At 39.2% G+C, this 18118-nt stretch overlaps 1 protein-coding gene across 1 annotated transcript; it reads left to right on the top strand.

The window, feature by feature from the left end:
* Positions 1–2631: 2631 nt before the first annotated feature.
* Positions 2632–9003, top strand: LOC148374364 (transcription factor HES-1-A-like). The gene is made up of 4 exons (XM_088335610.1): positions 2632–2868; positions 3894–3989; positions 4062–4149; positions 8500–9003. The coding sequence occupies exons 1-4, from the start codon at positions 2776–2778 to the stop codon at positions 8919–8921; spliced, it is 699 nt and encodes a 232-aa protein (XP_088191736.1). The 5' UTR covers positions 2632–2775; the 3' UTR covers positions 8922–9003.
* Positions 9004–18118: the final 9115 nt, after the last annotated feature.

Here is an 18118-nt window from a genome sequence, read left to right as displayed (position 1 = left end):
TCATATTTAGTTTCTTTTGTCTTTTATTAGCATATTTGGTATTGGAGTAATCCAAAAGTAATTGAAAGTAATCAAGTTAAAGTACCCCTACCCAACCCTGGTGATTGCTCTGGGGAAGAATCTGTCTCTGAGCCTGTGTTGTGATTTCCTGTGGACCCAAACGCAGGAAGCAGGAACCATAGAAACTTCTTTACACACACACACACATAGGGGCTTCAAGAAGATAAGGTTAAACTACGCTATCATGTGGATAGAAAAATGTTGTGCATGCAATAAAACATTATCTGAATACAATTTATTTTAGATACATTTTATATAAATCAAGTGAAAATGTGAAATAAGAAGGTAAAATAAAGTGCTTATTTTTGTTTATTGAAGTCATTCAAAGTCAGATGTTTTTCCCAGTTTTTGGACTCAGTCAAGTTAAGAGTAATACATAGCATTGCTTTGCTGCTTTTATTTTGAAACTACACTCAAACCTAGCAAATCATTTCCTGAATCAGTCGTGCGGTAAACATGCTTCGCAGGGCTTCAAACGTCACCACATAGGTCATCAATGCGCTGATTGACTCACCGTTCTTAAACCACTCATCATCTAGATCAGTGTTTCTCAACCAGTGTGCCGGGGCACATTAGTGTGCTGCTGGAATTTGCCCAATTTTATCTTTCCAAAAAAACAGCCCATTATTGAGTATTTTTGCTATCTTCAGACGAGGAACTGTAATAATCATCCATATCAGTAGGTGGCAGTAGATTTGTATACACTTATTATGTACTAATTATCTGCTCATGAGGTAGCACAGTACATTTAATAACTTAATTTGTTTAACAAAGTGGTTTAAGATTGCACTGTAAAAAATAAAAATATGAATAAAGCACATCATTCTTTTTTATTTTAAGTATTATTTTCTTCTCTTTTATACACTAATTATCTGCTTATGAGGTAGTACCGTGAAGTATTTGACATTACTTCATTTTCAAACATTTTCGACAGACGGTGTGCCTCGGAACTTTTTGTAAATAAAAGTGTACCTTGGTTCAAAAAAGGTTGAAAAACACTGATCGGAATTACTCTGCACACGCTTCAGGGAGTCCACTTGAGAAGTACATCACTAGAAAATAATTAACAAACTAACAGCAAATGGTCAAACTCTATAAAACTGTCTAAACTGGAAAAACAAAACCTCTCAAACCAGAGTAAAACTAGATAAAGCTAATCGATATTGATGTTAATGGTCAATGGTCATCCCTAAGAAGGCTTGGGTGATGTGACTGGACACACCTGTCCCAATTCCAAACTCTTTTAGCGCCCTCTGGTGGGAAAGGGCCGTCAGCGCACCTGTTTTGAATTACCGTAACTCTGCAATCGTTGGCCTAAAGAGAAAATTCAAACGTTCTTAGAATAAGAGAAGACGGGCTTTGCGGCGATATATATGAAAACAATCAAATTCAATCAGAGTAGTTTTCCAAAACACCCACAAGGTGGCAGCGAGTTCCCACAATAGTTTCTTACAGGCATCCATGTGTGGTAACAGACCAATCACAGGCAAGAAATGACGCATAACGAGTAATGCATTTTGTAAAGCGTTTTTTAAAAAAAAAGAACATTTGAATTCTTTGAACATTCGGTCATTCTGTTTTTTTTTTTTTTTTATTATCAAGGGGGCAATGAATGAATGAATGACTATCCAGGAATGGCTTCACCATCTACCACACAGGCCCTTAAAACGCCAGGTCATGGTGAAAAATAGTTGACAATATATGGACCCCTGAGAGAGTAGCACTCAAAAAACATTTTTGGTATATATTTATAACAGTGCATATATTTAGTCCATGCTGTCTTACAGGGTGTTTTGTTCGGTTCCAGTCTCTTCTTCATTTTAATCCTGAAAAATCGAAGTCCGTTTTTTGTTTTCATTTTCAATTGTTATTAGATTATCTTAAAACATATCTATGGTATATCTCATCTCATCTCATCTCATCTCATTAGCCGTACCACTTATCCTCATTAGGGTCGCGGGGCAGTGGGCAGGGGACACCCTGAACTGGTTGCCAGCCAATCGCAGGGCACACAGGGACAGACAACTCATTCGCACCTAGGGACAATTTTGGACCTGCCAATTCACCTGACATGCATGTTTTTGGAACGTGGGAGGAAACCGGAGTGCCCGGAGGAAACCCACGCAAGCACGGGGAGAACATACAAACTCCGCACAGGAAGTCTGGAGCTGTATTTGAACCCACGACAGGTTCCCATGACATGAACTGTGCCGCACAAGCGCTAACCACTGCACCGCCGTGCTGCCTCTATGGTATATATTGCCAGATATTGGTTTAATCAGTCATAATTTCTGACTCTTCCAGTGCCAAAAGAACAAAAAAGAATTCCAGGTGGCCTGTGTGATACTTGGTTAATGACGGGTTAGCTAATTGCCAAATTGTTTATTTAATCTCAGAATGTCTTTTTTTGCAATTAATGGAATTATTTGGACGCGAAAATGGACATCAAGTAAATTGACCAGTGTCGGTGAATGCTGCGCGGCATGAAGACCTCTCATTGGTCGTCTGGAGTGAGAAGTACCACGAGCCATTCGCGTGCGCTCCCTCCGCTCCTATAAATAGAGCCCGTGGCTCTGTTGACGTAGTGTCATGCTGGCCAGCGGCAGAAATTTGTCATCATCAAACTGCACCGAGCTTTGCCAGGAGAAGGCGGGACTCGTTTTTTTTTAAATCACCCCCCACCGGTTTCTTCTTCGAGTGGAATTACTTGTGAAAATGTCGAGCGATACTTTGGAGCGAACGACTTCATCAGCATGCATTGACAACTCCACTGTGGAGAAATCACGCAGTCAGACGACGAGCAGAAAGGTAAACAATGTTTTAAGTTTTCTTTGAAGCAGGCGAGAGGTTCAGAGCTTTGAGGGACTGAGCATCCAGAGTGTCTGGATGGTTGAAATCGTTATTTTTGTTTTGTTTAAAAAACACTTTAAGTCATATAACAGGCAAAAAAAAAATTCGGATAACATTTTGAGTAATGTATTTTACTAGAGGCTTTTAAATTTAAAAGTCCCTTTTTGTGAATTGAATTTTCGATTTAGGGCCGTTTTTATTAATTGAATCTTCCATTTTTCTAATTGAATGTTGGCACTCTTGGGCTTCCATACTAACGCTCTGACCGTAATACGCAGACTCTGCCGCTATGCTGCAAGTGAAGTCAGGATTATTTCTATAGCCCTTCATCACGAGCAGTCTCAAAGGGATGCACAGATCACAGATTATTGCAAACTACTGACTATTATGACACCATCCCCTGATCTAACACCTACACGAGGGCAAGGAAAAACTCAAAAACCTCAGCATGAGGAAAATGAAGAAACCTTGAGAGGTAATCCCCCTTCCAGGATGACTAGGCTGCAATGGATGCTGCCTTAACAAATAATAAAAAATAATAAACATTTATGTATAATATGAAATATAAATTAAAGTATAGTATAAAATAAAAAAGTCACAATAGCTTGGTTTGCAATGACTTGTGCAGGCCTTTGAGACTCTTTGTGATTAAGGGCTATTTAAAAAAAAATGACTTGACTTGACTGAGTGAAAGCGGGGAGAGGGGGCGAGAGCGGTCCTAGGAATCAGATGGGCTGAACTATTTAAAGGCAGTGGAGTATTTCCGACGCTGCGTTGTTCACATTTGTTTGGTTTTCTTTTTTTCATATTTAAGCTACAGTTTGTCATGATACTTAAGCCTTTCCTGTCTTTTAATGAAAAGAGTTTTTAAAATGCTGTAATTCTTGGGGTGTGCCCAAGTTAAATTGGTTGGCTGGTTACCCCCATACTTTGAAGACAGTTTAAAAGATGCATATTAAAGTTTAATATGTGTGACTTGAAAGTCTTCCAAACCTATCATGGAAAAGCGGAGGCGAGCGCGAATCAACGAGAGTCTGGGCCACTTGAAGACTCTCATCTTGGACGCTCTGAAGAAAGACGTAAGTTTGCTCACTCGGGATTTAAAAACGAACACCTTGAATTTTAAATTCACTATGATTAAAATCTCTTAGAGCTCCAGACACTCAAAGTTGGAAAAGGCGGATATCCTTGAGATGACTGTGAAGCATCTCAGGCACCTGCAACGACTTCAGATGACAGGTATAATATTGTTTCAATAAATGCATAGCGAAACGGACTTTGGTGGCATACTCTTGAAAAATATAAGTTACCTTCACAAAGGGTGGGAGGTCACAATGGGTTACAGCCGGGGTCTCCATCGTGGTGCCTTCGGGCACCAGGGCAATTCCTGAAGACATCTCAGGTACACGTGGACACCAGTCCAGGGTCATTGTGTTGGTTTTTTTTTTTTTTAGCATTTTTTCTAGTGATTGATTGTGTCTATTTAACACTACAATCAATAATTAACCTGGTAATAACATAGTAACAGCATAGTATTAAAATTATTAGTTGTTATTTTAGAAATGCACAACAAACAGGGTGACCTTTGTGATAATTAGTCACAAAAAGTTCTCAGCTTGAAAAGGTTAAGAGACCCCTGGGTTAGAAGATTTGGCAAAAGGGCAGTTAATTAGGAGTGTTGAGGCACATTTTTACTGCAATTTTTGTCCAAGATAATGGTTTTCAAACAAGGTGCAAGCAAAGTTTTTTTTTGGACAAACGTCACAAAATTCTGCAAACTGGGATACCAAAGTATTTACCCTCAGTGCAGACAGCGCTGGGCGAGGAGGAAAAAGTGCAGCGGCCCTTGGTATAGCTTTGCCCATTTCTACTGCTCACCCAATCAAATTGCTCTAGGTGCTTTGCTATTGCTTTTGGTTAAAAAGTTTGTTTTGGGTTAAAATTTGTTCTGTGGCTTTTCTTCATAATGAGTCTCAACAATGAACTTAGGTAGTTTAATGAGTTTAGATTTAAAGGATTATTTAGAGATTTACAGCCACAACCGGGTTTGTTGGTGTTACACCTTGACTGTAAACCAGGGGTGTCAAACTCATTTTAACTCGGGGGCCATGAATATAAACATTCGCTTGAGGGCTGGACTAGTAGATTAGAGAGAAAGAAAAAAGAGGGAGGGAAAAGGAGCAAGGGTGTTACAAAGAAAGAGAAAAAGAGAGAGAGAGAACCTGATAAGTAGAGAAATAGTGAAATAGAGGGGGAAAGAAAGAGAAAGAAAGAAATCCAAAGATAAATAGAAAGAGAGAAGGAGAGAAAAGAGAAGGGGAGAAAGAGAGAAGGGGAAAGCAAGAGAGAGAAAAGGAGAAGGGGAGAAAGAGAGAAGGGGAAGGCAAGAGAGAGAGAGAGGGAGAGATACAGCATCTTTGTGAGAAGCACCTGGCTTTGACAAGACCAAGTTGACATATTTCGACCTGCAGCTGGTTTAACTCTTTGCTTCTCTCAGTGTTATCTCGCGGGCTGGATTCAATCCCTTAGCGGGCCTGTTCCGGCCCGTGGGCCGCCTGTTTGACACCCCTGCTGTAAACTGTAATTAGCTCAGCTCAGTAGCCTAGATGGTAAGGCGCCCGCTTTGAGACTGGGAGGTCGGTGGTTCGCGCCCCGGCCGAGTCATTCCTAAGACTTAAAAAGTGGTCGGCGGCGCCCTCTGTTGGCTGCGGCTGCATCGGCTCGCTACAACGGGTCAGGTGCAATCGACATTTCGTTCTGTGTACATTGTTACACAGAATGACAATACAAGGAAATTATTATTATTATTATTATATAAACCAGCCCGAACCCTTTGTTCATATGTATTGTTCGGCTTTGCATGTGTTACAGTTGGTTTTGCATGTAACAATATATTGCACAGGTTATATTTGATCTCCAATCCATATGTACTCATAAAAAGAGCAATGAATATGGCTCATGAGCTATAGGTACCCAACCCTTGAGTTAGGGGTTTCACTAATGAGAGGATTGAATAGAATATACCTTTATTGTCATTGTTACAAAATGGGTTAACATATTGTTACAACGAAATTGGGCATGACACTCCAGTTTCACACACTCACAGTGAGGTAAAGAAACCAAGAAGATAAGGAACAGAGAAGATAAGGTTATAAAACAAGGAGGATAAGGTTATAGTTATAATTTACACAATATTTACACAAAGAAATGACGGCATGTAGGATGTTACATACAGTTGGTATCGTAAGGGTTTGTGCAATATGCATTTGGTGCAAAAATAGTCAACATAGTGCAAAAAAATAGTTAACATTGTGCAAGGTGAGCAGTAAACCTAGTGCAGTCAACATTGTGCAAGAAACATAGACATGAGTACCATTTTACGTTCGTATGAGGTAGTGTGTTTGCAAGAGTTTTCAGTTTTTTGTGCGGTGTGTGTTTAGGGTGGTAATGGCTCTGGGGAAGAAACTGTCTCTGAGTCTGTTTGTTTTTGTTTTGTGTGACCTGTAGCGCTTGCCGGAAGGCAGCAGGTCAAAGAGGTGGTGGCCGGGGTGAGAAAAGTTCTTGATGATGTTTTCTGCTCTGCTGAGGTAGCGAGAGCAGGAAATGTCTTCCAGACTGGGCAGAGAGCAACCAACGATTTTCTGGGCTGTTTTGATGACCCGCGTTTTCTTATCTGCTGCTGTGCACCCAGCATACCACAACGTAATGCAGTATGTTAGAATGCTCTCCACTGTGGCTTTGTAAAAGGACACCTGTAGCTGCGGTTTTAGATTATTTTTCCTGAGCACTCTCAGGAAATGTAGTCTCTGCTGGGCCTTCCCTACCACCGCTCTGGTGTTTGCAGACCAAGAGAGGTCGTCGGAGATGTGCACACTCAGAAATTTGAAAGAGTGGACTCTCTACACAGTCTCCTTTTATGATGAGTGGTGCTGGATTCCTGCCATTCCTTCTGATGATGAACTAAAACAAACCAACACTTTTTAATATAAGTATTACGTACTTTTTCTGTAAGCTATCACAAATCTACACCTACCGTAGTTGGCGCAAGCTGTGAAGCACTACGGCAACTAAAGATGGAAATGAAAGTATGAATAGTTTTTTTTTTTTGAGGCATTCAAAATATTTTGCCTTTTTCAAAAGAGATTCCTGTAACGCTGCTGCACCTTCAGTATGGCGGACTGCTTCTGCCATATGTAGAAATAATTGTATTAATAAAGGAATACCTACAAATATCAGCCATATAAATCTATGGAGACATGTATGAATCACATGATGCCTAAATATATATACATGCAATTTATTATATATTTATGCATTTTTGTCAGTTATTTGGTGTTTTTTTCTCCGGTATTTATTTTGTCTTGTATTCTGTCACAACAAAATATTATTCAAATGAGGGGGTCGAACTCGCTGAGCTTTTCACCTCTCAATAATCAACAAGCGCACCTCTCTACTTCAATTCCCCTCTTGGTCACTGATCAACCAATAGATGGAAATCTCAGGCAACTAGGCGGCCTACTCATTTAAATAACATTATGGTGTGACAAAATACACGATGACAAAATACACGACAAAATACCTATATAATAAAAGACAATATGACAGGATGCATGAATAAATAACCAAATTGCATTTATGTCATATATTTTGGTAGTACGTGATTTATGTGTTCAATTGTTTGTATGGTCATTTCGATATTTATCTAGTTATACATTCATCAGTCCTCCATACTTCATTAACCGGTTAGCTATGATAGGTTTTACACTCACAGATTCTATTCCACCTTCTACAGTGCTTTTTCACAAACGATTTCCCTCAGTCATGACACTTAGAAACATGTGACAAACTTATGGCCTGCGGGCCAAATGTGGCCCGTCACATTTTATGTGGTTCGCGAGACAATGTTGAGAGAAGCACGAGAAATAAATGAGCTGTTTCACATCAACCAATGACTTACAGTTTTAGATGTGTCCACCAAAGCCAGGTGCCACTTGTAAAAAGCACACCGTAGTTGTACTTGCTGACTACCATTAATCAACCAGAGAATATTGAGGAAACAATGTTTTTTTTTTTAATAAAAGTAACAGACACACTGTTTAAGGCAATATGAAAAATACAAAATAAAAACTGCAAAGTTCCTATATTCAGCTTAACATTTTCATTTAAAAATTCAAAGTAGAAACACTTTTACATTATTAAATCAATCATTTAAATTAGTATTTGTATGTTATTTTTGTAAGTTTCCAATTTGCATGAGTTTCCCCAAGTTAAATAAACCATAAAGAAAATGGGTTCAATTGTTGTTTTGCTTTTTTTTCTATAAATGCAATGTTGATAAATCCTACAAGAAATTACATTTCAGTAAAAGGAAAGATAACATTAGTGTTCCTTAAAATTGCTATTGGTGTACCTGTACACACAACAGCTGGGCATGTTGTTTTGTTAAAAACGCAACTTAACAGACAAATCTTCTTTCACTCCATTCAAATTAGTACTGCTACTCCTGCTGTTTTGGGTAAACAATGTGCTAATCCGGTGATGTTGGCTGGAAAGCGCTCTATTGGCTAATCTTCCCGTTTCTTTCTGTAGCTGCCGCGACCACGGACCCATTCTTCCTAGGCAAGTACCGGGCCGGCTTCAGCGAGTGCGTCGGCGAGGTCACTCGTTACCTGTCCTCGTGCGAAGGTGTCGACTCTGAGGCGAGGAACCGCCTGCTCAGCCACTTGGAAGCCCGTGTCTCCCAAATGAATGTCATCAGTTATGACGCACCTCATTCGGGCCCGCTCGGATTAACTGGTATCCGTCCCCATCGAGTTCCATGTAAAAGCAACTCAAAGGGTCGATCCCTGACGGACGGCGGCAAACTCCAAGGGGTCTTCCAGGTGGTGCCAACGCCAGATGGAAATTTAGCCTTTCTTGTTCCCAGTGCTGCTCTCTCACCTTTGGGTGCTTCAAGCAGCAGGTCTCCAATTGCACCTCCACTCACAGACTCTGTGTGGAGACCCTGGTAGGAGAGAAAGGCATAAATGGACCGTCACACGATTTGACTTCAGAAGAGATCATGTTTACATTTTATTAAAATTTCCAAAAGTAGTGATTTGACTTTGTTATATCATCTTTTTTACTGTTCCTCCAACTTGTTTAGGCCAAGGCACAATATCAACCAAAAATGCTGCAAAGAGTGCAAACATACTGATATTATTGTGTTGTCTGAATAGCATCTGGGTGGCTTATGCAGAGTTAAATCTTAAACAGGATTTCTTTTGTATTGTCTGTTATTATAATGTTGCTAACAATGATTTGATGAACAAGAATGCATTTTTTTTTTCAGTGTCATAATTTTCAATCAATCAAATGAGATGGCTCTGAAACAATATGGCCCTAATTGTTAGTTAAATGAGTAGATCAGAAACACTGTATTTTTAATGATGAATAAAGTGGTTCATTTTTTTTTTAATCTGCCAAGTGATCGATTTTTTTTAAAGAGATGTGAAACTAGTTATGTTATTTTCTTTTTCTAAGAGGCTTCACAGGGTTGTATATCCAAACACGATTCCAAAAATGATCTAAAAAAAAAAATTCCGATATGAATGTTCAATGTTTCAAGTATGTCACCTGTTTTAGTGCAACACCTCATGCTCTATATGTTTTTCTTTGAGTAAAACAGAGATATACTGCAAGTATACTGCTAGAATAAATTTCTTATTCCTTTAGTAGAAAAGTTTGCTCATTTTATCTATGTGTTTTGTTATTCCAAGACAGGGGTCTCCAACTTTTTTCAAACCGAGAGCTACTTTTTGTTACTAAATAAGCGCAAAGGGCCCCCGGTTTATATGCATTTCTGAAATGTCAACTTATGTCATTACTATATTCTAACTGTTATTATGAGCTTAATTATTTGAAGTAGGGTTGAATAGACTAAGTCAACAGCTCAAAACATTTTTTACTAAAAAATCAAAATGACCTAGAAATGGTATGCTATTTTAAGAACAGATCTGCGGGCACCTCAGCTATCTTTTGGGGACACCCTGGTGCCTGAGGGCACCATGTTGGAGACCCCTCCTATAAGATAACATATACCTAAATAAGCGCACTTGTCATGTCTACATCTAGCAGATAGTTGATCACTTTGCTCATTTTAAGTAGTTTTTTATACATTGAAACTTTTTTTTCCTGATATTTGTTTTTGTTCCCTTTAGAAAATGGAAATGCAGTATTTCAAGATTGGAATATAATACTTAAAAGGATCAAAATTCTCCTGTCTGCTGGTTTCTTTATCAATGTTAAGCCGTTTGGCTAGCTTAGGATAGTTGATGAAATCATTTCCCCCCTATTTAAGTTTAAAACCTCTTCAAAGGGGCATGGGAAAAATAAACCATTGTTGTAAGAGTTCCGATACAATTCCAATTTTGTGAATCATCACTTTCCCTACAATTTAAATCACCATTTTGCCTGATAAAAGCACCCTAAGAGACAAAACAAGCACCCCTCCCACCGAGACAATCTTTGAGAAGACCTCCAAAGTACAAAAACAGAGGTAGGCCCCCTTACAGGCTGAATGGCTCCTCCTTCCATGACCCTCTCCATCTTCATAATGGGCCTTTCCCTTGTTTGTCCAGGAAGAGCTTTAATAGCTGCAAAGAGATGGGGGTGAGCATGCTGTCACTTTAAGAAAAACACGACATTGTCGGCAAAAGAGTCCCAGATTTGTTGACGTCCTCATGCTGGGCACTGCTCCTCAGATAAGAGAAGCTGGAGATACGTGCTAGATTGCCTGAGTCAATGCTGTGCCTGATGTGGCATCAAACACACGATTCTTGGGATTTTTAGTGGGGTCCGACCCCTTCTATCTTTGGTCTTATTGTGTCATCCCCTAACTCTTCGCCCTCCCCACCCTATTCGAGTGCAACGTTTTGCCAAAACAATGCACAGAGAAGAGGTGTAAACATTTGTAGCTGGGCCGGTCTGGCCCCTTTTTGCTGTCGGCTCTGATTGATGGCTCACCGCGGACGGTCGCATACGCCGGAAACTCGTCTGTCTTTTCCACGCCGGATGAATCGGCGCAGTCTGAAGGGTTGTTATGGCGCTCGATGGGGGTCGGCGGAGAGAGACATGTCTGTGTAACGTGAATGAATCGAGGCTCTCGATATCAATGGTAAATGCTCTTTGTGCCATTTTGACTGAGCAAGTTGTTTTGAAAAAACAACTCCCGACATTCCACTGGAAGTGACGCTTCAACATGCATGAATCAAGCGTCGGCCTGACACCAGAGCAATGGGAGATGGGAATTTATCACTTCAAACCCGCACAGAGGGCATAATGGTCACGGCATTCAATGTGAGTAAGGCTGGTGATGCATCACAAGTCATGGAACATTCAAAGGGGAGGCTGGATAGCAGGAAGCACTTGTATGGCCAAATGCCGAGCAAAGTGTTTTAAGAAGTGTAGAAACGTCCCATAAAAATTACAATGTCAATTTCAGCCAGCCTAAAAAAAACAGAAACACAAGGGAACTTAAGCGCTTTCGGTTTTTGTTGTAGTTCATGGACACGAGTGCGGGAAGCAGGATCAGGAAGGCTTAAAAAGGTTTCTAAATTGGAAAAAAAAATCTTCAGGTTGGTATTTTTCTAATTCATCACGTCCAATAAGGTTTATGTTTTACTCTATTGTGCAAAAAAACATAAACATTTTTAAACAGGACCTTTATGGGAGACAACGGAGTGGAAAAGAATCACTATTTCAGCAACAACTTTGGAGCTGACTTTCAAATAAAATACAAAATAAACACGGGAAATATTGCCAAATGTTCCCACATACCAAACAGAGGGAAATTAATCAAATTGGAACTTGCTAGATTAGGTGAGGAAAGTTTTGATGTAGTAAAAGTTATTTGTACTATTTTTTCCTAAGACTCCTGGAAGAACCAAGAATAAATCTGCGGACTTGAGAGCTTTTTCCATTCGGGCCCAGGTGCTGTTGAATACTCTGACCCCTGCTGTAAGATGTTCAAGCTCAGTTGAAGTGTTTTAATCTTGACTTTAAACACAATTACACTGTATTTTCAATGGCTTACGATTAATGCCAACCTCATACTTTTCTTTAACTGTCCGTTCCGGCTGCCTGGCTGGTGCCAGAACGCAGGAGAAGGAAAAACTTGGATGAGTCAGTGGAACTGCTCTTGGACCTAAGACATGTCATCATCTGCATTGACCAGCTGGTTGAGATGAGGAGCTTCACTGTCACCGTTTTGAACTCCTTGAACAATTTACCTATGTTTATTGCTGTTATCCAATGCATCATTTATTGCAACCTGGTCATCCTGGAAGAATGATCACCTCTTGTTTCTTGTTTCTTTTCTCCTTGGGTTTTTGAGTTTTCCCTTGCCTGCATGCCAATTCCAGATCGGAACAGAGTCTAATTGTGATCTGTGCAGTCCTTTGAGACATAAAGGTGACTTGACTAACACATTCCTGCCATGTTTTTGCAACACAAATAGTATCACTAAGCTGCTATCTCAGTGGCAAGAATTATACAAACGGTTTAAGAAGTTTTTCAAAATGTTCTTAAAGCACCGCCGAATTCATAATTTCATACTATTATTGTAAATATTGTGAAAAGCTAGCTGTATGGCAGAATCTAGGCACTTGTTCAGAGTTATTGAGCCAATTAGACTTATCTCTGGTTTGTGACAAAGACCTCTTGAGAACTCACTCGTAATTGGACAGCAACCACTAAGTGAAGAACTTGCATGAATAACAAAACCCATCTGAAAGGCGGAAAACAAAAGAAGGACGTATGCATCGCAGGAGCGAGTCTTGGGTCTCGTTAGGGGTGGCATCATCATCTTCCATACTTGTTATGTGACGATAAGGAGCTTATGGCCTCTTGTTATCCTCAACACAAAGGGCCGTGTACCAGAATACCATTCTAAGGACATCCCCGCATCCACTTAACACCCGCATCAGGTCAGCTGTTGATAATTTGGGAAGCCAACCCAAGAATGGGGTCCACATGCATTGTGTGGGAATTGTTGACCCTAGTTTGTAAGCAAGGCTCACATTTAGAGTGCGCAAAATGGCCTGTTTGTAGTCTCCAGAAGTTTGGGTCACCACTGTCACGGAGGCGGCGTGCGAGATCTAATTGCTACCTGGCAATCGTAATTGCAGCTCGTGCTGTTTGTTGCTTCACACATGATTGAGCTCTTTCAAGAAAAACATGGATTTTAATTGTTGGCCTGGTTTTTGAAACGCAAAGGAGTTAGTGAAAATGAGTTATTTTTGACTGTCAAACTAACCGTTTATTTATTTTTTATTAAAAATACACGGTCAATTGTTAATCTAACACTGGATTTTTTTACTGTGTGTACCAATAGGGACACAGTGTCAGAATTGACCAGTTAATGTCGCTGCATTGTTGCAGTATTTCTAATATTTAAACACCAATTTAGCTTAACACTAGTCTAGGCTAGCTGAAATTTTGGAAAAAAATATTCGTATCTGAAATACAGCACAGAAATGACATATTTTGTTAGGTGACATGTTTCTTTTTTTGGTGTGTTAGATTTCATGCTCATTCAGTTTTTTTTTCGTTATTGTAGCCCTACGACCTGGTGGTAAATGGATCTCAACAAATGTAAGGGTGAGGGTAAATAAACAATGAGCCTGAAATGGTAAAAAAATGGAAAAGGCCTGTTTTAAATACAGTCCAAACGTCAACACAATCCCACAAAAAGATGAAAAAATAAAAGTTCATTTATTAGTACCTGTACATGAGGAATGACTCGATTGAGGCTGCAAAACATGACTTTAAGATTAGAGATGGCGACAGAGAGTAGCTAAATTTCCTTTAAAGAAATTGATAACAAAATATATCAAGATGAGAAACATAATAAAGTTTGCAAATAAATTTGGATTGCATATTGTATTCTTATTGTGTTAGATATTCCAACAATGCTTTAATTTCCACTCATGAAAAGTACTATTAAATAAAGAAAGGATACATGCAGTATTATAAAATAAAATAACTGATAATCTTTCCAAGTTAAATTTTCTTATTCCGTGCTCATTTTATGGAGTAATTTTCTTTGCTATTATTTCTTATCTGATTTTATTTTATTGCTTTGCCAATGATTGCAGCGCCATGTTGCAAAATATGCAAGTGGACATTTGTATTTCAGCGAAATGAAATAAGATTAAAAAAATACAAATACAGACGCTGCGCTACTTGCGAACGAGATCGTTCTTGAGATGTATTTGTTCGTAAGTTGCTTTAGTGCTATATTTTTTATGTTTAAGGTTTATATAAGTATGTTTAAGGCTTGTAACCTGCATTGTTTTGTACTAAAGAATAAACATTTCATAAAATAATATGCTCTATAAAGATAAACAAAGTCTAGTTTAACTTACTCCTGGAAGATGCGCTTCAAGAGGTTCTCCTCCAAGTTAGAGAGTGGCCAGAAAAAAGCGATTCAACCATTTTCTCAACCGCATCAATCTTTCTTATTCCACTTTTGTTTCAAAAGAAACGGCTCACCTTTACTTTACACTCTACACCAACCATATTGAATGGATGCACGAGATATTGAACAATAAAAACGTCAAAGTTATTGGCGTGCTGGTGATAGTATAGACATAGACAGTTGCAGACTCAAAGTGACCATAAAGCCCAGCCTTTTGCCAGGTTTTTGTTTTTTTGGTTACCCGTAACAGCAAGATGGTGGACTATCAAGTCAGATCCATCTAGTTTTGACTCATGTTATTGTCATGATTACAGTATTTTCCGCATTATAAGGCGCACCTAAAAGCCTTTATTTTTTTCAAAAGCTGACCATGCGCCTTATAATACAGTGCGCCTTATTTATGGATCAATATTAATTCGCAAAGTCTTGCAACTAATGCAGCAGCCGCCGACTAGATTTTCCCCCGAACGCCAGTAGTCCGCGGTGTATGCTGGGATTTATTTACCGGCATTTCATTGGCTAACCAATGTGTCAATCATCATTTGAATCGATCACTATTGGCTTAAGTTATTTGGAGGTAAAGGGGGCGGATCGTTTTTATCATTTACAGGCTCACATGGGCTAAGGGGCAAAACAAAGCCTGCAATTGGCCAAAAAAGATGTGTCAATCATCAGTTGAATCGATCACTATTGGCTAAAGTTATTCGGAGGTAAAGGGGCGGGTCCTTTTTATCATTTACAGGCTGGCATAGGCTAAAGCGGCGAAACAAAGCCTGCAATTGGCCGAAAAAGATGAATGTGAATAGCAAGTGTGGTTGTCTACGGCATAGAGGAAACATGTTAAACCATTCTGAATTTGTAAATATTTTATTCTCCTGGATTTACTACACTCACGGATATAAGAGGACCTTGGTTGCACATTATTATTGAACACAACGACTTCGGTGAGCTACTCCGGCTATATATTTTCCCAGTATCTTGTTTCAGACTGAACTCGATGTTTCTGTGATAAGCGGTGCAGATAATGGATGGATTGGAGTGTCTATTTTTAAATTAAACTCAATTCCAAGTGTTTATTGCCATATGCACAGTAAAGTTGCGAGCGAAAAAGAAAAAAATAGAAAAATAGAAACTAAGTAATGGTTGGCATTTCTTGAATCCCAAGACTTTAACCTTCCGAATGATATTTGGAACGATGCATTTGAGTGACATCGTACGGACACCGCATCCGCACGTGTCTACGACACGTATTTGCTTCTTTGCAAGCTTTGGGAATGTTAAGGGGGTAATAAGTTTGACTGAACTATCTGACTGTTTTGTCCACGTTCCCATTGTAGCGCCTTATAATCCGGTGCGTCTTATGTATGTCAAATATAGGACCAAAAACTATTTTTTTCGAGGTGCGCCCCATAAACCGGTGCGCCTTATAGTGCGGAAAATACGGTACTGATTCGGGACACCTGCGTCTGACCCTGTGGCGCCAACAGCCCTGGTCGCTGATCGGCTCCTTGCCACTTTTTGAACCCCCCGACTTCCGAAGCCTTCCGAACCTGACTCCCTGTTTTTGACTCTCATACGTTTCCCGGCTTCGACCTGTTTCCGTTTGATCACGTCTCCGCTCCTGCGCCCCGGTAACCCGACCTGCTTTTCCCTCTTCGACACCGCTATCGCTCGCCAGAGAAGTTCCACTTCAGCGTCCCGAGCGACCTGCTCCCCACAATCAACGATCACTGGATCATGGGTGCCAGCTTATACGTCTCCCCCTCAATAAAACTAAGAAACTACCGCAATTAAATAGACATTTCTCGACATTTCGAGTATTTAAAAACAAAGAACATCTACATGATAGTTTGTGTGTTGTTCCTTCTTATTTAAATCACTATTCTTATTTTAATGGATGATGGAGGCACTGAATTTGGATTGGTGGTATGCTGGGAGAGCGACAGCGGACAGGAAAAACCTACAGAGAGTAGTCAACACAGCCTTGAATGAAGATGGTTGGCAGCTCCCTGTCCAGTCTAGTCCTCTTCTTCTGTTACCCGTTTTTGAATTTAAAGGCATACAAAAACCACATACTTTTGATTGTATGACCATCGCTTCCTGACATTGTCAAGAATATCTATTTCAACAAAATAAAGAAAAAATATTTTTCACTCCAATGTAAAAAAATCTCTAAATGAAATTAGGGTCGGTTTCGACCCGGCTATAAAAACAAGTTATAAAACATTAATTACACCCCAAACTGAAATAATAATTGGACTGTCAGTCAACACAGTCCCAGCCAGCACCTTTTCCACTCGATTGAGCTTTATTTTGGATTCTTTTGTTGCTGCCAAAGGTTTTTCTATTGCTTTTCATTGCACTACTGTTACAATGCACTATTCTTTCGTTGCACTATTATAACTTAGGCGAAGGGTCTCTAAGCACTTCTTTATAATTGTTTTTGCCTGTTGAGAATCTTTACTCTCTTTAAATTCCTTATTGCAGTTTACCCTGGATTGTTATGTCTTATTTTGATGCATGCAATGCTTTACAACGTTGATATCAAATCGAATAATACACACTCTCTTTAATTACTGATGGATTTCTTTTTTAGTTGTTTTTTTCATCTATTTAATTTTGTGTAGGGGTTAAAACATTTTTAAAAACAGTGGAAGGTTCGGCAGATCCCAGGTAAATTGCCCCAGGTTAATTGCCCGTGTAGTGTCATCTATATGAGACCAAACTAGACAACCAAAGAAGGACCATGACCACAGGGCACGTGTGTTTGAAGCTTAATTCCTTCTCCGGATGGTGAAAACTGCAAAAGTACAATACAATACATTGAGACAATGTGCCAATAAGTTCACTATTGCAAGATATAGTTGTTTATACATTGTATAAACATTTACGACACTGCCCTTTTAATCGCTCAACATAGGTGAGGATGGATTGGTCATGCAACAGTCCTGTCATCCACTGGCCGAGTCTCTGTTCATGTTGAGCTGGTGGAACCAGGAGTGACACAAGAAACCCGGACGTAGTATTATTTCGTTACCATTTTCAACTTGAAGCTCAAAAAAACACAACATTTTTATGTAGGACACATACTGATGAACTTAGCTGTGTAACACTATTTAGATATTCTATATAACATTTGCACGTCACACTGGGTATTTGTATATTGTATTCTTTTTGCTTTATTATTGTATTGTTCTCAGCTCAGGGATGCTGCTGGAAATGTGAATTTCCCTTCGGGGATGAATAAAGTATCTATCTATCTATCTATCTATCTATCTATCTATCTATCTATCTATCTATCTATCTATCTATCTATCTATCTATGTATGTATGTATGTATGTATGTATGTATGTATGTATGTATGTATGTATGTATGTATGTATGTATGTATGTATGTATGTATGTATGTATGTATGTATGTATGTATGTATGTATGTATGTATGTATGTATGTATGTATCTATCCATCCGTCCGTCCGTCCGTCCGTCCGTCCGTCCGTCTGTCTGTCTGTCTGTCTGTCTGTCTATCTATCTATCTATCTATCTATCTATCTATCTATCTATCTATCTATCTATCTATCTATCTATCTATCTATCTATCTATCTATCTATCTATCTATCTATCTATCTATCTATCTATCTATCTATCTATCTATCTATCTATCTATCTATCTATCTATCTATCTATCTATCTATCTATCTATCTATCTTACAGCACACTAACATATTCGTTAAAGAAAAACAGGAACC

This window comes from Urocampus carinirostris, chromosome 1 (assembly GCF_059441175.1).
Source record: "Urocampus carinirostris isolate Australia breed hairy pipefish chromosome 1, RoL_Ucar_1.0, whole genome shotgun sequence".
NCBI classification, from domain to species: domain Eukaryota; kingdom Metazoa; phylum Chordata; class Actinopteri; order Syngnathiformes; family Syngnathidae; genus Urocampus; species Urocampus carinirostris.
The sequence above is the reverse complement of the archived record's forward strand: the minus strand, read 5'-3'. Positions and strand labels throughout refer to the sequence as shown.

What these genes read in the sequence shown, in the direction of transcription:
- LOC148374364 (XM_088335610.1), top strand. Translation starts at nt 2,776, where the DNA reads ATGTCGAGCGATACTTTGGAGCGAACGACTTCATCAGCATGCATTGAC. An exon ending in TGGACGCTCTGAAGAAAGAC is followed by an intron (nt 3,990 to 4,061) that starts GTAAGTTTGCTC and finishes AAAATCTCTTAG; the next exon opens with AGCTCCAGACACTCAAAGTT. An exon ending in GCAACGACTTCAGATGACAG is followed by an intron (nt 4,150 to 8,499) that starts GTATAATATTGT and finishes TTCTTTCTGTAG; the next exon opens with CTGCCGCGACCACGGACCCA.